This window comes from Trichechus manatus, unplaced genomic scaffold (assembly GCF_000243295.1).
Source record: "Trichechus manatus latirostris isolate Lorelei unplaced genomic scaffold, TriManLat1.0 scaffold00068, whole genome shotgun sequence".
Classification (NCBI taxonomy): Eukaryota; Metazoa; Chordata; class Mammalia; order Sirenia; family Trichechidae; genus Trichechus; species Trichechus manatus.
Window position 1 is genome coordinate 10,265,094 of NW_004444004.1, and position 24,193 is coordinate 10,289,286.

A 24,193-nucleotide genomic window follows, 5' to 3' on the forward strand; every position below is an offset into this window, starting at 1 on the left:
GGTTTGGTTTTGGTTTTTTTAGTTATGGAGAGGTGGGAAAGCATCTTTAATCAGGTGACATTGAGCAGAGATCTCAAAGAAGTGAGGGAGCAGGCCTTATGGCTATCTGGGGAAAGAGTGTTCTACCTAGCGGGTATAGTATTTGCAAAGGCCTTGAGGGCAAAGCGTGGCTGGGAAATAGGAGGCTTGCCAAGGAGTCTAGTGTGACTGAGTGGAGTAAGCCAGAGAGAAGAGGTGGGAGATGAGGTCTCAGAAGTAGTGGTGGTGGTTTGCTAATGGGGGACAGATTGTATCTTGTAGGGCCTTATAAACCACGTTAAGAGAAGTCACTGGGGACTTTTAATCAGAAGAGTAACCTGAAATTCTAACTCACAAAAAAAAGACCAGACTTACTGGCCTGACAGAGACTGGAGAAACCCCGAGAGTATGGCCCCCAGACACCCTTTTAACTCCGTACTGAAGTCATTCCTGAGGCTCACCCTTCAGCCAAAGATTAGCCAGGCCCATAAAACATAACGAGACTAAATGGGCACACCAGTCCAGGGGCAAAGACAAGAAAGCAGGAGGGACAGGAAAGCTGATAATGGGGAACCCAAGGTTGAGAAGGGGAGTGTTGACACGTCGTGGGCTTGGCAACCAATGTCACAAAACAATATTGTTTAATGAGAAACTAGTTTGCTCTGTAAACCTTCATCTAAAGTACAATAATAAAAAAAGAAGAGTTAACTTGATTTGACATTTATTTACATATTGTCTACAAAAGCTGTGTCTTTTAAAAAAATATATTATTTAATTTTTGGTGAAAATATAAACAGCCAAACCTGCTCCCATTCAACAGTTTCTAGACAGGGATGATCAGTGACATTGGTTACATTCTTCACATTGTGTCAACATTCTCGTTATTTCTGTTCTAGTTGTTTCACTCCCATTAACTTAAACTCCCCACCCCACAACCTACTCATCTATGCTTTAAAATAGCTGCCGTCCATTCGGTTTTATACAGATAATTTTTTAAAAGAACGCAATACTCAAGGGCGTCAATCTTTCCTTTTTGAGCTAAACTGTTAAAAAGCTGTGTTTTTCATTCTAAATTCTTACTTATTCTTTACTAGGCTACACTTCAATTCGTTTCCTTGTTTCGAATCCAAAGAATGTGGTCAGAACAACAGCTTGGACAATTTTAGATAATTAATAATAAAGATGATATTTAATAATAATTATAGTTATTATTATTAATTTTAAACATCATCATAATAAGAACAACAGCAGCAACAATACAAACTATATAAATAAGAGTTGCCATTTACATGGCGCCTGCTCTGTGCACTCTACATGTATATTATTTCATATAATCCTCACAGCTATCCTGTTAGGAGATACTGTTATTCTTCCTGTTTTCCATTTGAGTAAACATGAAATGAACCATTTGATCCCAAGAAAATATTTTATTTATGTTGCACGTATCTAATGCAAAACTGCATTGTCCAATTCGACTTATGCTTTACTGGTCATTCAAGTAGAGCAAAGAAAATATCCTTTTAAAACTCAGATAAACTTGGTGATTGTCTTGGATCCTGTCAGAGAAAACAAATTAAAAAACAACAACAACAACAACTACATTTGTCTTGTTTTGTGTATCAGAGTAGAACTGTGTTCCATAGTGTTTTTTTTTCCCCCATAGGGTTTTCAATGGCTGCTTTTTCAGATGTAGATCGCCAGGCCTTTCTTCCAGGGCACCTCTGGGTGGACTGGGATCTCCAACCTTTCAGTTAGCAGCCCAGTGTGTTAACCATTTGCACCACAATAAACCTGTAGGACAACCATACTGTTCCTCCTAGGATAGCCTCCGTGACAATCAGTCACATTATAACCTTGATCTGTCCACATGATCCATATGTTGTTTATCTAGTCATTTGAACTGTCTGGTCCTTGACACTAGTGATGACTGTGACATGTCCATGACTTTGAATATGGAACATGTAGAAAAATACATTTGTCATTTCAGTCTGTCCAACACAAGTTACAAAAACAGTAGCAAGGACAAGACACAAAGATAGATTGCTGAAAGAGGAGAGAGAGGGAGGGGGAAGAGGAGGGGAAGGAAAGGAGGAGAGAGACAGAGACAGACAGAGAAAGATAGAGACACAGAGAGAGAGAGAGAACTTTGCCAGTGACATAATGACAATACTTTACCACGAACAGCCTCCCAATAGCCACAATATCCACCAGCCTACATAGTTTCAGAAATATTTTGCTTTCATTCCCCTCTCCCAGCAGAAAAATCTCCAGAGGACTGGTAAACTTCAATTTTTTTCCTCCTCATTCATCTCCTTATCTGAAGAACACCCCCTAAGTCTTTATTTTGGCCTTTACATATTCACAAAGTCAAAAAGAGAAAGAAATTGTTATGAAAAGTTTATTCTGTGAAATAAACGAGACTATAAGCTCCTGGAGAACAGGAGGCATGTTTTATTTATCTCTGTATTCCCAGCACCTGGCCCAAGGCCTGGTACATGGCAGGCCTTCAGAACATGTTTGCTGAAAGAATGAATGCTTGAACAAAACTCAGGCTGTTAAGATGATGTGGATAATGCCAACAGCCTTCTACATTAGCACCTAGAGGGCTGGCATTCTAAAATGGTGAAACAGCTTTTAAAGTACGGACCGTATTTGGCCCAATCGGCTGGTGAAAGAGGTATCCCTTTCATTCCTTCATTCTCCATGTGCTTCCTCTAACCGAGCATGCTTCCCAAAGAGAGGAGGATCACTTCTCCCCTCTACCTTCCATGCTTGAACCTCCAAACAAGTTTGGCACATCTATAGTCAGCTTACGGGCCCAAATCAATTATTCTCAAAGATGTGCTTTTTAAAAATTAATATTTTATTTAATTTAAATTTTTGGTGAAAATAGTCACAGCCAAACTTGCTCTCATTCTATAGTTTCTAGACACAATGATCAGTGACATTGGTTACATTCTTCACATTGTGTCAACATTCTCGTTATTTCTGTTCTAGTTGTTTCACTCCCATTAACTTAAACTCCCCGCCCTCCAACCTTCTCATCTATGCTTTAAAAAGCTGTCTCAAATATGTACCTTTTGACAACTCTAACACAACTTAGATCTTCCTCACCTGTCTCTCCTACTGTCCTATCTGTCTAGATTTCCACAGTCTTGCCTAGTGGGAAGGTGTTAGGCTAGCTAGCTGGACACTTAATGGAGCTCCCATTTCCCTTTGACTGTATTATTTATCTTAAGTCTCACACAGGTGTGCCTGTAGGACCTGGAACCGAGTATTCACCAATGTTTCAAGGGAAAAAGAAAAATTTAGAAATTCACAATCTGATAAAAAACTTATTTTGAAAATGTAGGTCAAGTTCTGTATGCATTGTTCTCTTATTTTATATATTTGTACTGTTATAGGTTTCATTAAAAAGCTTTCCCAGTACTCCAAAGAGATTTGTACAAGTCAATTAAGTTATATAAACAAAGATCCAAACTGCTTCAATTCAAGGTCTTTCCACCTCATTGACTTCATCTTAGCTACAGGCATTTAACTTTGAGTCAGTAAGGAAAAATCTTCCTTTTACAACAGCATTTTACTTGTGAGATTTGCTCTAAAGTATATTTATATTTACCAATTATTCTCATTTTCTGAGATATCTTGCTAATATTTTAAAACAATTTTTCTGATTGACTTTTACCCAGAGTTTCCCAGAATGTTAGAAATCCCTCGAATCTCAGAAATTAATTCATCTTGTGCCTCATATTTAACAGAATGGTGTAGTAAAAATAATGGCTGGGGATTGAGCCTCAGTTCTTTAATTTACTAGCTGTTTGAATTTGGGCAAGTTATTTATCCACTTTGTGCTTTAGTTTCCTCCACACTCCTCATTTATAAAATGGGGATAACCGGCTCACAAGACTGCTGCAAAGTGCACCTACTCCTCATTTATAGACTTTCTTGTTATCCAACTTTTCACATTTATGCCAATAGTAAAAAAAAAATAGTAAAAAAAAATCTACCATCTGACCAATTTGCTTATTAACGATGTACATCTGGCAGTAATGAATGCGACGCAAGAGTAATGCTGGCAGTGATGGTTAAGGTTAGGTGTCAACTTGACCGGGCTATACTTCTCAGTGGTTTGGCAATTATGCAATGATGCAATTTGGCAGTTATGTAATGATGTAGTCATCCTCATTTTGTGATCTGATGTGGTCGTCTCCCATTTTTGCATAATGCTGATTTTGGCATAACGACTTGCTCTTTGGAACCTAATCATGTTGATAAGTGAGGAGTGGGTGTATACCTGAAATGTGTATCGCGTGTCCAGCACAGCGCCCAATACCCCTTGCAGTACTCTATTTACATACTTTAATGTCAGCACCTCCCTAACAAGCCCTAGGGAACTTCATATCTTGGGAAATGAGAAGTGACTTTTCTTCACAAAAAGGTTAGGGTCCTTCAGATGAAATCAACTCTAAAGGCTATTTACATGACATTTGTTTTTTGCATTGACACCAAAGAAACCTTCTGGCTGCGAGTTTAGTACACATAACTCAACAAAAATGTATACAGTTAGGGGGAAGTAGGCTTATGCTAATAGTACAAAATGTTCACCCAATGAGAATGTTTAGTTTACTTCAATCTGTGGGGCCACAGACTGATGCCATTGAAAATAACTAAATTACAATGAAAATAGTAATGCAATGCTGCTTTTAAAGTTCATTCATTTATGTATTGATTTATTATTTTCTTCTCTAGATAATGCCCTTTGGGTTTTCTAAGCTACAGCTCATTTTTAAGCTTACAGTAAAAGAGGGAGTGACTGCTAACGAGTATGAGGTTTCATTTAGGGACAATGAAAATATTCTGGAATTATATAGTGATAATGGTTCCATAACGTTGTAAATATACTAATAACCACTAAATTCTACATTTTAAAAGGGTGAATTCTGTGGTATATGAATTATATCTCAATTTAAAAAATAGAAAAGGAGAATAATTACAATTGTATGACCAATATAAAATAGGACCCTTATAAAACAGGAGTGTTAATACTGCAATAACATAATTAGAAGGAATGCTATCAACTTCTAGATATCAGAACATGAGCAGTTTTCTTTGGGAGTGCATTGCTAATTATTTACAATAAAAATTCTGTGCTCTGTTACAGATTTTACAAGTCCTTATTGAAAACTCTGAGCCAAATATCTGTAAAATAAACATCTAAATGCTCTAATTGTCTCAGAATTCCTGATGATAAGCCTCTTGTTCTCATTTCCTTGAGGTAAAAACCCCGGAATCATCCCAACACCCCCCAACTTCCTCTCATGTTGCTCCATCTACTAATTCCAAATCCATTTTCCACTTCAAAAGCAAAGTATGTCCAAAGCTGTACAACTCCTTAGTGTTTTTCTTTCCTTTTTGGCACTTGAGGGAGAGGTTGGAGCAAATGATCCTTTCACCCAAAGCCAATGACGATTTGTTCTATTTCCTGTGAAGTGATAGCTAGTTTCAAAGAAAAGTATATTTTACCCCATACCCTCTCTCTATTATAGACACAAATGATGAGGTGTTGCTCCCGCCGATCTCCAACTCTGAGATTTTGTCTCACTAATCAAAGCAGAGCTAGAATGACTTCCAGGTTGCCTGGAGCCTGGCCTTGACTATAGATTCATCAGTAATACTAACATCTAAAGAAAGAATGCAGTAGCTACCAGAAAAACACAGTTCAGAAAGGCAAAACTGATGGCTAGAATGTCTTAGGGAACTCATCAATCTGGCTTCTCTAGAATGATAATCTCTGCTATGAACTTTCCCAGATCTAATGTTACCAGCTTTCATAGTTATGATTGTACTGTCACCAAGCGATCTTCTGATTAACAACCTGATTTCTTGTTTCTTGATACTTGGAAGGAGATGGAGTGGGTGCTTCAGATGAGGAACACAAGCTTATGGTCATTGGAAAGGAGTACATCCCCTTTGTAAAATAATACGTTAGCACTTGTAGTGTTACATCTGTTTTGTGAGAATTTGGTTGGCATGAATCCATCACTAAGAGCCTGGGTATCTTGAGAAAGTCCAGTTTCTGGACCTCAGGCCTAAGGTATTGATTCACTGCCTTATGTACATTCAACCTGACAACATTTCCCCCACAACATCTCTATTACCTAACCGTGGTGTTAAAATATTGCCAAGACAACCAGCTGGTTTGGCCAATTTAATCCATTCGCCATTTTGGATAATTTTGTCAAGCTAATTGATTGAATCAGATCAGTGGAGAAAAATGCCAAATCAGTTACCTGCTATTTTGAATGTAAAGGAAAATTATATACAACTTACACTTTTTTACTTTACTAACAGTTGGATTACATAGCATTTGAGAGGCTGTTTGGTAGAACTAAGCTGCCTTCTGTAAGATCCTGGTCTGAACAAGATGCTCAGGCCAACAGATGCCTTTGGGACAAAGGGGAATTGGACCTCACCCTTCATCTTATGTTCTTGGGACCAGATTCAGCTGGAAGCAACTGGTCTCAGGAATGCACTGAGTCAGATACTCATTCATCTCACTATATGGATTTCACCTTGTTAACTGATTTAATAGTCCTCTCAGTCACTCTCTATGCGATGCCTAGGCAGACAGTTAATTTGATCCAAATAATCAAATTGGTCATTTTACTGTAGTTTTAGGCTAGTATCTACAAAAAGGTCAATCTGGTTTTTAGCTCTGAATGGAGGATCTTGTTTATTTATTTATTTATTTTTGCCTACTTGTGCTCACCCTGACATTTCTGTTCTCATTATATTGGAGTCTAAAGAGGAGCACACACACAAAAAAATCAACAAAGACTAATAAAAAATGGACAATCTTCTTCACTACCCTCTTTTCAGGGAACCCTTGGTTTAGAGAAGTCTAGTGGCAATTAAAAGTAGGGCTTCTCTATAGGTAGGTGAATTCAAATGTATGTGGGTGTATGGGTGTGAGTGGTGTGTGTGTGTGTGTGTGTGTGTGTGTACGTTGAGATTGGGAGAAGTGGACATGCTATTGGTTCTGGACAGGGAATCAGAGAGTTAGCTAGCAATGGGGTGGGGTGTGTTAAAATTATTCTGAAAAACTTAGATTAACAAGAAAGCCTCATGTACATTCAATCACTCCATAATCTCCACCTCTAATTCTTACCCCTTTAGCTAGAGCATGTATATAGAGTGGTTGCTTTTTGCATGTGTGATCCCTTTTCGCCTTCAAAGCTTTGTCTTTGTGTGTGTGTGGTGGGGGGGTGCGTGAGAGGGGTAAGTAAAGTTTTTTCTGAACCCTGTATCCTTTTAAAGGTCCTCAAGTGACACAAGCTGTTTATATTCCACTACTAACCTAAAGGTTGGCAGTTCAAACCCACCCAGCGGCACCATGGAAGAAAGGCCTGGCCATCTGCTTCTGTAGAGATTACATCTAAGAAAATCTTGTGGAGCAATTCTACTCTGTAACACATAGGGTCACTATGAGTCAGAATTGACTTGATGGCAATGGGTTTGGGTATTTGGTTTTTATGGACCAGATACTGTAGTTGGCATTTTACATGTATTAACTCATTTAATCTTCACAACACTTCACTGGTATAAACATAACTAGTAAGTGGCAGAGAAGATTTTAAACCCAGGTCTGACTGATTCTAAAGACAAATCTTTCCATCAATGCAATGTTTCTCTCTTCGTTCGTACCTCCTACAGTACCATAACAAGGTCCCAGGGTGTTGCAAACGGTTTGCGCTTGACTACTAACCTAAAGGTTGGCTGTTTGAACCCAGCCAGAGGTAATGTGGAAGAAAGGCCTGGCAATTTGCTTCTGTAAAGAGTACATCTAAGTAAACCCTGTGGAGCAGTTCTACTCTGTAACACGTGAGGTTGCCATGAGTTGGGATCGACTCGTGGGCAACAGGTTTGGTTTCTGGCTTTGGTATCCTTCGAGCAGAGGAGAAATTCTTCTCAAGAGCATCTTTTTTACCTTGGTCCTTTGAACTTTACTTTTAAATAATCTCACAATAAAGAATAGTTATTCAGTATAAGAAATAATTTAATGCGATTTACTCTTTTTTAGTCCTTCTACCACAAGTGCACTTGTCCTGAAGAGCTGCATAATTTATTCAAATGACCTGAGGCTTTTAAAGTCAATCTTCCAGCTGAAAAATTGCCCCCTACCCCCAGGAGAGTGAATTTTTTGTTGTACTACTTCCCATGACTGACATTTATTTGACTCTAAAGTGTATTTACATTGTTGGCTTAACTGGGAGTTCTTTGCTGAATCAATAATATGCTGTATTTCTTGCTTCAAGTGGTGTCAATATTATTGTTATTCTCTCTCTATTTTTCCTTTTTTCTTAATTCCCTGCAGTTACAAAATTTTTCTTTGAATTGTGAAAATTTTTACTCTTAAAATTATGAAGGAAGAGAGTAAATGTTCTTTTAATCTTCTGGGAAATGTGTGACTCTTTAAACTTTATTTACGTCAGAACTTACTAAAATGAAGGACAAAAGCTCTAGACAAGGTCCCCTGCTCCTTGTGGGTGTTCAAGGCTAGGTCTTCCGGAGGCGAGCCTGCAGTTTATTCTTGAAAGTTTATAGCTCACCTCCTGGTTGTTTCTTTGCAAAGGGGCATGAGAGGGGGCTAGAAATAGAGCAGGGTGGGAATCTGACCTATTGTGACCATTCAGAAGACTGTGGCCTGGAAAATTCCCCTTTATGTGGCAAAAACAAACATTTGAAATGGAGGGAGAAACTAGGCTTAAACAAAGAGTAAAACCAGTCCCCATTTCAATTCTCCTGCCAATAACCATATGTGCCTGCGTGTTTGTTTCCCACACATCAGTTTTCCATCATTTAGACAGAGTTTCAACCTGAATCTGCCCAGATCATAGGGAACAAATCTTTTGAGATTTAGTAAAACAGTACATACATGTATTCGTAGCATTTTCTCAATGCTCAAACTCAGTCTACCAAAAGAAAGGCTAATATGATGTCGAGTAAACCTTTGGATGTTATTGTATTTTTCAGGCAATGGTGACCTGTTCCTCTTGGCCCCATTAGTCTGTGTGCCACAGGATTGACTTCAATCCTCATGGAGAAACAGACAAATGTCAAAAGCCATCTGCTTTGCCTCTCGTCCTTTGTAGTTTTGTCCTGTGCCACCTACGCTTGCTTTTCCTTCATTGCTCTCCTGTTGCTGAACTAGTTGCTGAGGTCCCAGGCTGCTTCCTCTGAGCCTGTCCTCCTTCTGTGCAGCCTGCACAGGATAGGTGCACTCTTACTGCTTATCTGAAAAATATGATCCATTAGAAATAATTGGAATCCTTTTGCCCATGGAAGCTTCCTGGGTTCTCTGATTTTCTGTATAAACTTTGGTGAATGATCTAGTCACACGTTTCTCCTTCCTGTGGTCTCAATTTGGGGAATAAAATTAAGAAAAATATTTCTCCCAACATAACAACCCATCAAGCTCTTTTTCATCTTCTTTAGTGCTCTTGTAAATGCTTATGAATGGTCATCAGTGACTTTCTGTACATGTCGTATGTGTTCTTTTTGCCAAGCCAAAGGGTAAGAAGATCAAGGACCAGCTACTGCTTCCTCCTGTGCTATGTAGAGGTTAAGAGCGTGGTCTCTAATATTAGATTACCTAATTTTAAATCCAAATTTGCTGTCTGTGTCTTCAGAAATGTATTTATACTCTTGGAGCCTTAGTTTTGTAATCTGTAAAATGGGTACAATATTAATTTTCTTATGTAGCACTTATCACGTTCCAGGTATGGTTTTAAGCACTTTAAGTCTATTAGCTCATTTAATTTTCATAACCTCATGACGTCGGTAATTAACATCATCCCTGTTTTTTCAGATGAGAAAACTGAGACACGGAAAGGTAAAGTAACTTGGCCAAAGTCACAAAATTAGTAAGTGGTAGAACTGGGCTTGCGAAGCCAGGTAGTTAGATCCTGGAAGCCATGTACTGACCGTTATGGTTTATTGCCTCTCTATTCAACAATTGAATGTGAAGCACAGTTTTTGGCACAGAGCATTTACTAAGTGTTAGCTTGTATTATCAGTATCATTACCTGTTCCTATCTTTCTTCCTTTTGTGACTCTTGCTTCTCCTGGACTGATTGTGTGAGGTTGATTGCCCCCACTTCAAACAAAAAAACCAGTAACAAAACCAAAAAATAATGACCTAGGCTGTAAACCAAAACCTGCTGCTATCGAGTCGATTCTGACTATAGCAACCCTATAGGACAGAGTAGAACTACCCCACAGGGTTTCCAAGGAGTGGCTAGTGGATTTGAACTGCTGACCTATTGGTTAGCAACTGAGCTTTTAACCACTGCACCACCAGGGCTCCGTGAACTGGGCTGTCGTAGCTGCCTAATCCTACTTCAGGTTGTGTACTCGGTATTTCAACTACAAATATGACAGAGACATATGGAAGGAGACACTAAGTGTTCATATCTCTTTTCCAACATGTGAAAATTATTTCCCTCCTATCACCACCCCTCCAGCATCAAGCCAACAAAAACTGCTTAAAGCAAGGAAGAATTTTTAGAAGTTGTAGAATTCAAGTAAAGTTACCATCATTCTTTAATAAACAAGAGTAAAACGTTCAAAACGTAATGAAGGTTGCAAAAGATGTTGGTGAGCAAAGACCCTGCTACTAGAATAAATTCCCTAGTCTCCGTTCCTTAGCTCATTTTATAATGCCAATATCAGAGAGAAAGAAAGAGAAAATTCTGCAAATAATTACATTCTTCTTTTAAAGGCAAGCCACTGACTTCAAAAATCTCTAACACATTTGTGGAAACTTTATTTTTTTGTTTGAGATTTATTTGAATGAGCTGTTATGATTGGAGACAGTGAGAATTTTAGATTAATGCTTTGCAGCCAAAAAAAAGAAAAAACAACTCTGGAAAGCTGGCAAGTGTTCATAAGTCAGTCCTAGAATTATGTAGGTTGAAGGCTCCCAGTGGACAGACCGAACATATAAGAAGGAAACCAGAGATCTGGTGCTATTACGTTCCAGAGTCTAAGGGAACGAATAAGCACAGAATTAAAAGCATTCTTCAGCCTGAATTCTTAAGGTAAGTCCGAACCATTTATATATGCTGTACTCTAGCTGGGAAAGTGGAACATACATTAAATGAAAATATTTTTATGGATGAACTTTCCCTTTTTCCTGTGTTTTAACACAGTATTTTGCAAAAATCCTGAGTGATTTAACTGCTATTTCTCTTCCAGGCGTGCGTTTAGGAACCAGGCAAGCTGATTTATGATAACTAAGTTTTAAACTCTAACAACCAGTAAGTCTTCAAATGTTATTTATTTTAGATTCCTTCATGTCAACTGCTAAGTCAAGGAGATTATGAAAGAATGAGCTATAGATAAAAATGATATTGGTGCTGTTTATTAGATGATTTTTTGGTGATTGCATTTTTAATTGAGAGAGTTTGTATGTATTTTGAAACTATCTAAGTAATAGTCTTTTCCTTAATGTGTTTACCTTCAGTTAATTTTCTTTTCACTGTTTTAAAATAATGCTGCTAGAAAAATCAAAAACAAAACCAAAAAACAGCCAATATCACAAGTACCTGAAGACTGAGTATAACATTTGACAGCAATGTGACTGTCGAGTTCTGTTAAAACTGAAAAGACAGCAAGGGGAAAATGATAAAACTATATCATGATTAATCATTGATGTTGAATTTTTATTTCATTGAGCAATCAAAACTATTTCTACTTGACCCTAAAACAGATTTGGTTGTTTCGTATTATTGTTTTTCACTAAGTGAATTGAAAGTGTGTTATTTTTCCATTCAATAGACTAAGCTTAAATATATACCTAAAACTAATCTCTGTTAAAATCCAGAAGAAATATACATGTATTCTATAACTTCCTCTCAACTATGATTCCCTACCTCAATACGTTCATTTTTGCATATTCTCATTCAGTCTTTTGTGCACTCACTTACATTTTCCATAGCTTATGTTACTTATATTTTCCATGGCTGTAATGATTTCTATATAATTTGTTACTTGAATAAATCATTTCTCTATACAATAGCAGGCAGCAGTGTGGTTTCTAGAAAGTGTACAGCCTGATATATGTGCTCAAGTGTTTTTTGAAATATTAACATTTCTTATTTCTGAGCCTCTGATTTGTTTGACACATTTCCTACCCTGAATAGCTTTTTGAAATATTAATTTTCTTTAAACCTGTGGAAAATATGGTAGAACAGATGGTCAAAGGGTAGTTTTGTTCAGAATTTTCATTCCCTGAGTCTAAAACATCTTATTTTTTACTACCATTGAGAAAATTGTTTTTTCCTCTTCAAGAGGCAAAATCCACTCTTATTTCACAAGGCATGGTTCTGTTTCATACTGTTTTCTATAATTGCCCACTTTTTTTTTTTTTTGGCTTTCAACAAAGTGTCAAAATGTTCATGACTCAATGATGTCCTGGGCTCTTTCTGTGTTCTAAGGGTCCCATTTTCTTTTTCCCACAGAAGTCGTAAGGATTAGGGCTGCTGACATTTCAGTATGAAGGGCAATTACACTCTCACCACCGTCAACGAAAACATGACCAGCAGTCTTCACTTCAGACTTATGAGCAACTCTGGAAACAACGCGTCTACCTTTAACTGCTCACATAAACAATCAGATAAGCATTTAGAGGCAGTTCCTATTCTCTACTACATTATCTTTGTGATTGGATTTTTTGTCAATATTATTGTGGTTTCGCTGTTTTGTTGTCAAAAGGGTCCTAAAAAAGTTTCCAGCATTTACATCTTCAACCTGGCTGTGGCTGACTTGCTCCTTTTGGCTACTCTCCCTCTCTGGGCAACCTATTATTCTTACAGATATGACTGGCTCTTTGGACCTGTGATGTGCAAAGTTTCTGGTTCTTTTCTGACCCTGAACATGTTTGCAAGTATTTTTTTTATCACCTGCATGAGTGTTGATAGGTACCAATCAGTCATCTACCCCTTTCTGTCTCAAAGAAGAAATCCCTGGCAAGCATCTTATATAGTTCCCCTTGTTTGGTGTATGGCTTGTCTGTCCTCATTGCCAACATTTTATTTCCGAGATGTCAGAACCATTGAATACTTAGGAGTGAATGCTTGCGTTATGGCTTTCCCACCTGAGAATTATGCTCAGTGGTCGGCTGGGATTGCTTTAATGAAAAATATACTTGGTTTCATTATCCCTTTAATATTCATAGCCACATGCTATTTTGGAATCAGAAAACACTTACTGAAGACCAATAACTATGGGAAGAATAGAATAACCCGTGACCAAGTCCTGAAGATGGCAGCTGCTGTTGTTCTGGCGTTCGTCATTTGTTGGCTTCCCTTCCATGTTCTGACCTTCCTGGATGCTCTGGCCTGGATGGGTGTCATTAATAGCTGTGAAGTTATAGCAGTCATTGACCTGACACTTCCTTTTGCCATCCTCCTGGGATTCACCAACAGCTGCATTAATCCCTTCCTGTATTGTTTTGTTGGAAACCGGTTCCAACAGAAGCTCCGCCGTGTGTTTAGTGTTCCAGTTACTTGGCTCCAAGGCAAGAGAGAGAGTGTGTCTTGCCGAAAAAGCAGTTCCCTTAGAGAAATGGAGACCTTTGTATCTTAAACATAAGAGTGGAATGTGTGTTATCGACATGGTTATTTGGTTTGACGTCCACCTGAATTGTCTTTTAATGGTTCCAGTTAAATAATGGTTTTTTCCCCCTAAACTTTTCTCACTCTTCTGGAGCAGTAAGCCAAATGCAACTAGACAATTTTTCCGCCAATGACTTTCAGGAATTGCCCATTGTTTTTCTGGTATATGGGTACAAGACTGTCAATGGTGGGCCATATCCATAACCTAGGAGTAACTGGGGATTTATCTCAAGTTATAATTAATAACAAATTGGGAATGATGACTTGGGGTTTCTGATTTCTCGTTGACACATGCTAGAGTTTCTTAGTGTGTTTTAATATCCATATTCATCTGAATTTCCTCTTGAATCAGGGCAAGCCTTTAACTCATTGCATTATTTACAGGAAATTCTGCTAAGAGAGATGAGCACTTCTAAGTTAAGTATATTACAATAGATCGGTACTGGATTATTCAGTCTCTGGGTGTATGCCTTCTGCATTTTTATAAATTATAAAATATATTCCTTTTACATTTCATTTAACCATAGTTTGTATTTAAGGTATAATTACTATTGAGTAGGGCTAGGAACATAGATTAAATCACATTTAATCTTGCACTTTAGCTGAAGTAAAAAGTATAGTTTACACAATTCCAATTAAAAAATATTTAAATGTTTCTTAAACTCTGAATAAATACTTTCTAGAAAGGTTTTATCCATTTTAACTATTGTTAGAAGGTTTCTATTTTCTTTGATAATTTTTGAAGATAATAAATAAGCACTCTGTACTGCTATAAATGTAAAAATCACTTTTTACATCCTTGACCTTTTGAATGTGGTGCTTTGGTACATAGAGGAAATATCTGGTGGTTTCTTGAGCTCTTTAATTTGTAAAAAACAAACAAACCATTAACTAGTATGGAAAAAGGTTATGCCAGAATGGAATTTTGATATCCAGAAGGGCCACTGAGACCCAGCAAATGACAAGTTTGATGTCAAGCAAGTCACCTGCCTGCCAAGGTAGTGCAATGTGGCTTTGAAAATACAAACCATGGGGTAGTCTTAACATATACCTATGGATAACGTTTGTTTCAAAGTCTGTAGGATTCTGTGGAACTGTTTTAAACCAGCTGCCGATCCATAGATGTCTTTCTCAGCAATATTGGAATTCCTAAGGCAGAAGAGTAGCTGAAACTAACTGAATTGCCTACCGTTTACTTAGAGTATGAATCTTAATTTTAGATGTCAAAGATTTCATTCTATGCCTGCTCCATTTTAGATCAGGTTACCTAGAACCTTTCTAGACCAATGCTGACCCCTGAGGTAGAACTAAAGGTTCAGAGGCTCAGCATCTCTGCCACGTTCCACGGTTGTAGATTGAAGAATCCTCTCACACAACTTTCTGGGAAAGTTCTAATTTCATGTTTATCATAGTATTTTCAATAAAACAAGTAGCTAAATATATAACCAACTATGAATCCATGTTTTAAATAATTTTGTGAAATGTTTCATATAAATAAAATCTTTAATTGGAAGATCACCTGTGCTTATTTTTTATCTTAACTGCCCACAAGTGTAGACTTGAGACTCTTTTTCTTGTATCCTCTTTACAGTCCTCACTGATATTCCTTAGCTTCGACCCCATCACCCATCACTCCTCACCTCGCCTCTTGCCATACTCTTCTAATTAGTCTCACTCCTTTGATTCTTTAGCCATAATTTTTCATTGCCTATGGAAGGAAAGTTGATATTTGTCATCATGGTCTACAAGGCCTTAGGAGATCTGACTCTTACCAGCCTTTATACTTTATACTCTTTGCTATCCTTCCCTTGGATCCTATGCTCGATCCCCTTTATTTTCCATAATTTTCTCTTTTGTTCACTTCACCTGCACAATGCTCAGGAGCCACTTAATTGTTGAGTTGTTAGTTGCTGTTGAGTCAGCTCCGACTCATGGCGACCCCCACATAGAACACAATAAAATGTTGCCAGGTCCTGCACCATCTTCACAATCGTTGGGATGCTACAGTCCATTGCTGCAGCCAGTGTATATTTTGCATGCCTTCCAGCTTAGAGGGCTCATCTTCCAGCACTATATTGGAAAATATTCTGTTGTAATCCATGGAGTTTTCATTGGCTAATTTCAGAAGTAGATAGCCAGATCTTTTCTCCCAGTCTATTTTAGTTTGGAACCTGCCCACCATGGGTGATCCTGCTGGTGTTTCAAATACCAGTGGCATAACTTCCAGCATCACAGCAACACACAAGCCACCACAGTATGATAAAATGACGGGTGGTAGTAACAATAGTAGTAGCTAATATTAAGTGAGTATTATGTTTTAGGCACATTTTGTGTATTTTTATATGCATCATCCTGTTTTATTCTCACAATGAGTCTAATATTTGCATTTTACCAATAAGGAAAATGAAGCACAGACCAAACCAAAAAACCTATTGTCGTTCGAGTCGATTTCGACTCATAGTGACTCAATAGGACAAAGTAGAACTGTCCCATAGGGTTTCCAAGGCTGTAATCATTACGGAAGCAGACTGCCACTTCTTTCTCCCACGGAGTGGCTTGTGGATTTGAACTGTCGACCTTTCTGTTAGTAACCAAGCGCTTAACCAGTGTGCCACCAGGGCTCCAAGGCACAGAAAAGTCTCTAATAATCCTTAAATTTGGCTCTGACAGATGACCTGGATAGTCCTATTAGCTGTATTATTAAGCTGCATACTTAAATATGAATCCTAGGCCATGAAGCAGATATTTCAGAGAGTCTTACACAGTCCTTCAACCTTCCTGCTAACCCTCATCTCTTGCAAATCCCTAACTTCAGCAATACCCAAGCCTCTGGGCAGGTAGTATATTTACACCGGTATAAAAAAAGAGAATGTAATCTTTAAACCAAACAATATTTTAGTTTAATTAGTAAGGAACGTCCGCCTTGAGCATTGTGCTCTTTTAAAGAATTATCTATATGTGATCAAATTGATAACAGTAACTGGAAAGGTTAGAAGAGAAGCTTAGAGGGCAGTCAGTTTATGTTAAAGGCGGTGGAAAAATTGGAAAAGGATAGCGACAACGGTTGCACAACTTGAAGAATGTAATCAATGTCACTGAATTGTACATGTAAAAATTGTTGAATTTGTGTATGTTTTCTGTGTATATTTTCTCTCTCTCTCTCTCTCTCACACACACGCAAAACTCCCACAAAAAAACAACAGAGAGAGGAAGCAGATGAATGAGGCTCTTACTTTTGTTCTCCACTGCCCTTTTCTTTTGCTCTATGCTGTACAGAGATACATATATATGAAGTAATCACTCCCCCATGCTGCTTCCTCAACCCCACACACAATGCAAGACAGACACTGCAAACATTCCTTTTGAAGAACAATGTTGATCTGGACCTTAAATTTTCAAAATAAGATTATATAGTTAGCAGAGAAATTCACCTCTTGCAACTTGCAGAAAGAATGTGTATTTTTATTCTGGAAAGGCAAGTGTTAGTTATTTCCACATTTTACATCCCTAAATTAGATTTGTTAAACAAAAGGTTTTGGAAAAGTCCTTTTTCCCCTGGTCTTTCTAGGTCTGCTTCAAAATGACAGGACAACGTGAGGGTGAGCAGGATTCTGTGTTGACTTTCCTTTTTCTTTTTCACAAGGATCTGAGAGTGGAAAAGTGTCTGGTGGCCTCACATATCAAGAAAAGAAAGTTCTAGACAAAGATTGGACTGAAATGTAAACTTCATTTAAACTACAACAATAAAAAAAAAAATACTGACCACACCAAATGCTGGTAAGGATGTGGTATCTCATACATTTCTGTGAGGTGCAGAACTCAAATTCTAGTAAAAAGACCATACTAATGGTTTGATTGAGACTGGAGGGACCCTGTGAGACATGACCCCCAGACTCTCTTTTAGCCCAAAACTAAAACCATTCCCAAGGCTAACTCTTCAGACAAAGATTAGGTTGGACTATGGGACATAAAGTGATACTCGTGAGGAGTGTGCCTCTTCGCTCGAGTAGATACAAGAGACTAAAGGGGCAGCTCCTGTCCAGAGGCGAGATGAGAAGGCAGAGAGGGTTAGGAGCTGGTTGAATGGACATGGGGAATCAGGGGTGGAAGGGAGGAGTGTGCTGTCACAGTATGGGGAGAGCAATTAGGGTCACATAACAATGGATGTATACATTTTTGTATGGGAGACTAACTTGAAATATAAACTTTCACTTAAACTACAACAATAAACAAAAAAAAGGAAGTTCTAACCTTGATAAGGTGAATTAACACGTGAGGTGACAGAAGCAAGATAAGTTTGAGATAATAAGGGACATGCAACTCTAGGTTATTTTGCTAATTTCTATCAACAATGCTAATTCACACAAAGGAACAGAGTTTCATATGTTATCACTAAAAATAACCACTTCTTTGCAAAAGACCAGTGGCCCAGAGCTGAGTTGACTGGCCTTTTAGGCATCGATGCTCATTTACACACACATACCTACAAAGCAGTTAGCATTCTCAGCAAGAAAATTCTGAGAATTCTTTTTAAAATTAGAAACAATTGGTAAATATTTCTAATTGTAGTATCAATACTTGCTCATTGTTGAAAAATATATATACAAATTAACCACAGAAATAATCACTGTTAACAGCTTGGGGTAAGATTACTATACATGTGTATTTAGTTTTCTATATCTTCATCCATATCTATATTTCGATTTCTTTTTACCTATTATTTATTGCGTATGTCTTTCTTCATCACCCTGCAGTCCATTTCTTCTAATATTTAAAAGATTTTGACCCCAAACTGTCATCTGGTTTACCAGAAAATTTTCTTTCTTCCCTTACTGGGTCCTACTTACCTAGGCAAGTCCAACATCCTCTGGGCTTTAAGCAATCCAAGAGATCACACCTGGTTACAATTGTCCAGTGGGGGAAAATACTGGAAAATCTGATCAGTCCACTGGCCCATTCTCTGCAGCTGCTGTGACTACATTACTTAGCAATTGGTCCACATGAAACAGATGATTCAGTAGTATGGTGAAGACTTCTGTCCACTTAAAAAAAAACCCAGTGCCATGGAGTCGATTCCAACTCATAGTGACCCTATAGGACAGAGTAGAACTGCCCCATAGGGTTTCCAAGGAGCGGCTGGTGGATTTGAACTGCTGACCTTTTGGTTAGCAGCCTGAGCTCTTAACCACTGTACCACCAGGGCTTCCTGTCTAAGTAGCTTTAAAGTGATCTCTGCACAAGCCACCTGATAAGGGTGTAAGAGAAGGAAAAAGGAAGCCTATTCCCTTAGTGTTATGCTCATCTACATCTGATGCATGCCACAGTAGACCTGGGATCAAACACATCTTTCTTTGTTTTGGCACATCCGTGGAGCCAGGAGAAATTAGCAGAGATCCAGCGGGAGTCACATGTGATACCAGGAACCAGTTCTCTCTTTCCTTACATGAAGCTCTCCTGTGTAGCTGGAGTCACAGTTCAAACTCCTCTTCAATAAAAATAAGTATCCTTGGTTGGGGGAGGGGGTGGGTAGCGGGGCTGATGTTACTTCTTATTTGATGACAACAGTAGGGGCCATTTCAGTGCACAAGGTATACTGTAATAACTTTGAACTTCTTAGAAAAAGGATATAGTTGTCCATTTCCTTCCTCTAAGAAGGCCCTTTTGCCAATTGCATCTTGCCAACAATCCTCAAGTTCAATATACCAATGCATATTGGATAGAGTTGGCAGAGGTCCATTTGCTTGAAAAGCTGGACCCACCAGACCTTTGTCAAGCCCGCCAAATGTCCAATTATTACCTTCATTAAGAACAATAAGTTCCTGTTGTTATTGTAAGCTGCTATTGAGTCAGCCTGACTCATATCGACCCCACGCACAATGGAATGAAACGCTGCCTGGTCCTGTGCCATCCCGATATTGGCTGGGGATGGGACCGTTGTAATCCATAGGGTTTTCATCGGCTGATTTTCAGAAGTAGGTCACCAGTCCTTTCTTCCTCATAGGTCCCTACTTACTCTACATTCATATAACAAAAAGGACTACTGAAGCAACAATTCCCATAACCAAAAAGAGTCTACTCCAGTATTTGTTGATGTCTCCATAGGTTGAAATATTTGTGGATAACAAATTTAAAATGGCATTTTCTCTACCATTCCTGAAAAAAGTAAAAATATGCCTCCGTACCTGTGTGCCTCACTCAATTCACTGGCAGCATATGTCTTTGTTAATATTCTTCTTTTAAGTGGCATATTCTATTTTATAGAGGTACCCTGATTTTGTTTTCAAAAAATAAATATCTGATCATTAGATTAATATTCCAATTTTTCACTTTAATAAACACTACTGTGATTGACATCCTTGTAGCTAAATTTTTATGTACACCTTTGATTACCTTTTTTTTCAATGATACACTTCACTAAATGGAATCTCTGGGTCAAAGAGTCTGAATATTTATTTTTTAAATAATTTATATTATTTTTTGTTGTTGAGAATACACACAGCAGAACATACACAATTCAACAATTTCTACATGTACAATTCAGTGTTTTTATTACATTCTTCGAGTTGTGCACCATTCTCACTCTCCTTTTCGAAAATATTCTTCCCCCATTAACATAAACTCACTGCCCCTTAAAGTTCCTGTCTAATCTTTCAAGTTGCTGTTGTCACTTTGATCCCATATAGATAGTTCTTAAAAGAGCACAATGCTCAAGGTAGACATTCTCTACTTGTTAAGCTAAATTATTGTTTGGTTTTCAAAAGACATCAGGGGTATTTTTAGTTTACAGTTTAAAGATTATCTCAGGGCAATAGTTTCAGGGGTTCATCTAGCTCTAACCCATTGCTGGTCAAGTTGATTCTGACTCATAGTGACCCTATAGGACAGAGTAGAACTGCCGCTTAGGGTTTCCAAGGAGTGGCTGGTGGATTCTAATTTCCAATCTTTTGGTTAGCAGCCGAGCTCTTAACCACTGCACCCCCAGGGATCCTATCTAGCCCCTATGACTCCAGAAAATCTAGATTCCATGAGAATTTGAAATTCTGTTCTGTATTTTCTCCTTTTTGATCAGTATTCTTCTATAGAGTCTTTGTTCAAAGCATTCAGTAATGGTAGCCGGGCACCATCTAGTTCTTCTGGTCTCATGGCAAGGAGGCAGTTGTTCATGGATGTAGTTAGCCACAGATTCCATTTTCTTCCTCCTCTTCCTGACTCTCCTTCTTCCTCTGTTGCTCCAGGAGAACAGAGACCAATTATTGTGCCTTGGATGAAACCATGACCCTAAACCTCTGAACTGAGAAACCAAATCCCATGAGGTGTTTGATTGTACATAAGCAGTCTCAGCAACTGCTCTTTTTGTTGTTATTGTTGTAAATATATCTATCACAATTGTTGCCAGTTTAACTTTTTGAGATGTACAACGTTTTGACAGCAATTACATTTCTCGGCTGTGTAACCCTGCTCTTAATCAATGCAATTTTTCCATTACTGTAAACTGAAACTCAGCGCTCCATAAGCAATAAACCACACCCTTCTTCCCCTCCTTTCCGCCTCTCGTAACCATTAACAAACTCTGGTCTCTATGCATTTGCCTCCTCTTGTCTTTTTATATAAGTGAGGTTATACAATATTTGTCCTTTTGTGGTTGACTTCTTTCTCCCAGCATAATGTCTTCCAGCCCCATCCATATTGTAGCATGTATCAAGACTTCGTTTCTCTTACTATCTGAGTAGTATTCCATTGTATGTATGTACCACAATTTGTTTACCCATTCAACTGTTGATGAGCATTTCAGTTGTTTCCGCCTTTCGGCTATTGTGAATAGTGTTGCAATTAACATCGGTGTATCTATAATGAAAAAAAATTTTTATTGTGCTTTAGGTGAAAGTTTACAGCACAAATTAATTTTTTATTCAAAAATTTACACACAAATTGTTTTGCGACATTCGTTGCAATCCCCGCAAACGTTAGCATTCTCCTCCTTTCCCTTTACACTCCAGGTTTCCCGTGTCCACTCCTCCAGTTTTCCTGTCCCTTCCTGCCTTCTCGTCTTTGCTTTTGGGCAGGTGTTGCCCATTTGATCTCACTTGATTAAACTAACAAGCACATTCCTCACATGTGTTATTGTTTGTTTTATAGGCCTGTTGAATCTTTGATTGAAAGCAGGGTGTCCAGGGGCCATAGTCTGGGAGTTCCTCCAGTCTCTGTTAGACCAGTAAGTCTGGTATTGTCTTCGTTAATTTGAATTTTGTTCCACATTTTTCTCCCACTTGAATATTTATTTTGTTGTAAATTGTGAATTTACAATGGATGTGTGAATTTACATTCAGACCAGAAGTTTAAGAAAGTGCATCTTGCTCAAAACCCAGAAAATTTAAAGCTTTTCTCAAATTTTTAAGCTCCAAACTATGGCTTACACCATCCTTTAAGTTTATGTGTTTCACCAGCCAACATGAGTAGCCACTGTTTTTAACAAATTTTCTTCAACTAGTTGTTGGTAATTCCCACCATCGAAAAGAAATGCTATTTTCACTTTATTATTCATTAAAATAAATTCAGTTGATTTATAGAAAATGCCAAAATTTATTCTTATTGAGATCAAAATTGACCATAAGTTAGTGTTTTTCCAAGTATTTTGACAGTGACTCCAGTATGAAATAGCTTTTATATAACCCAGTACACATACACATACACACACATACATAATTATAAAGAACAAAGTTTCAAGAAAATATACTGTCACTACATAGGATAAGCTATGATCTTTTTTATTCTATTTTATTTCAGTTAAAAAATATTAGTTGCCATCAACTAAATTGATTTCATAACCTACTAATAAACTGCAAATTACATTTAGAAGAACATTACCACAAAGGACACTTCTATAGAAATGAGGTTAGGAAAAAGGGAAAAAGTTAATAGAAAAGCAATAAATGAAGTAGATGATAAATATTTCCAGCTCAAGTTGATTTCTTGAACATATCCATTTATAGATTCTCCATCTACACATCCCAGTGAAATGAAAGGTGCAATACAAAAATGAAAATAAATTGATTGCACCTCGAAAGTCAGGAGACATGCCACAACTAGAAAAGAATATAGAGGAATTTCTGGAACTTATAAAGTGGGTGGAACTGGGTAAATGATGTAGTGCATTGGGTCTTCAGATCCAGCCATACGAAACAGATGGACAAGAGGACCTCCAAAAGATGATTGTCCCCAGAACTCCAAATAACCCCAAGATCAAAGGCAGTGCAGACTAGAAGAAATAGTTTATGGATAATGGCCCAATTAATTAATTTTAAAGTGGAACACCTATGCCTATACTGGCTCTCAGCATGAATGATTCAGGAATTTGCCTACAGGCTAATGCCACGAGTACAGTTCTTTAAAAAGGACATTCAGATGTGGAAGACTATCAGGATAGGTGTTGATTTCAGACAAGGATTAATCTAAGAAATGTTTAAGTGCCAGATGGATAGGAAACCCCCATGCGGAAAGTGAAGTACTTTTACGTTCCTTGGGAAAACCTGCCAGATGCACAAACCCTCTCTTTTTCCACTTCATGATTATTGGAACCCTGGCTGCTATAATTCAAATTTGTGTTAATAGGCCAAGAGGACAGGGATTCTCAGCCTGAGGTAATACATTCTATCAATTAATTTAATTTAGAGCTGCATCTACAAATATATACAGACTATTAAGAAGAAACAAACATTAGAGGAAAATAAATGTCATGAAAAAGAGGAACTAAACGAAAAGGAGAACCAATCCTTGGGTTAGGCACACCTTAGTCATCAAAGTGACATCCTTACTTTTTAGTCGATCACATTAGTAACCAGGAAAATGCAAATTAAATCAATACTGGGTACTATTTTTCACTTGTAGGGTTTGAAAATTTAAAAGATTGTTAATATACAGTGTGGATGAGTGCGTGAGAGAAAAGAGGTGTCTTATACATTGTTGATGGGAAGCAAGGATGATGCTGCATAAATTTAATAATTGATATGACACTGGCTGTGAGCAATAATATCAGCCCTGTGTACAAGAGTAAATTGGTAAAATTTTTTATCCATATCCACTATGTAGCTCTTGTAAGAATAAGGTAGATCTAAATGTAGTGGAAAATGTCCAAATGTATTACAAGAAAAATACTAAATTATAAGATAATTTGTTAAGTATGACTCCATTTTAAAAACAGAGAAACACTTTATATATATGTATATATATACATATGAACACACGCATATATTATAAAATTAATTTTATGAATATATAGTAAGTACTAGTTCCAAGATAATTAGAAAAAAGATCAATCTCCAAGTACATGTATACATACAAGATTAAAGTAAGGTAAAAAGCAAACTGTAACTGTGCTTAAATATTATTTCATTCATTTATTAATGTAGTCAACAGTATCAGTGGAGCAGTTATTTAAGGGTCAAAAACTATTCTAAATGCTTGGGATACATTAATGAAACAAGCAAACAAACAATACCTGA

General features: G+C 37.6%; 1 protein-coding gene and 1 non-coding gene across 3 annotated transcripts; both read left to right on the forward strand.

Annotated features, from left to right (window-relative positions):
• Positions 1-1,466: 1,466 nt before the first annotated feature.
• Positions 1,467-1,592, forward strand: LOC111821171 (small nucleolar RNA SNORA27). The gene has a single exon (XR_002824632.1). It is a non-coding gene; the product is annotated as a small nucleolar RNA SNORA27 (small nucleolar RNA).
• An 8,995-nt stretch (positions 1,593-10,587) lies between these two features.
• Positions 10,588-13,884, forward strand: AGTR2 (angiotensin II receptor type 2). 2 transcript variants are annotated; one of them, XM_004379793.1, is made up of 3 exons: positions 11,006-11,117; positions 11,275-11,336; positions 12,540-13,884. In XM_004379793.1, the coding sequence occupies exon 3, from the start codon at positions 12,574-12,576 to the stop codon at positions 13,663-13,665; it is 1,092 nt and encodes a 363-aa protein (XP_004379850.1). In that variant the 5' UTR covers positions 11,006-11,117; positions 11,275-11,336; positions 12,540-12,573; the 3' UTR covers positions 13,666-13,884. The 2 variants fall into 2 exon arrangements, with proteins under 2 accessions (XP_004379851.1, XP_004379850.1); XM_004379794.1 differs by lacking the exons at positions 11,006-11,117; positions 11,275-11,336 and adding an exon at positions 10,588-10,601 and having other exon boundaries at positions 12,573-13,665.
• Positions 13,885-24,193: the final 10,309 nt, after the last annotated feature.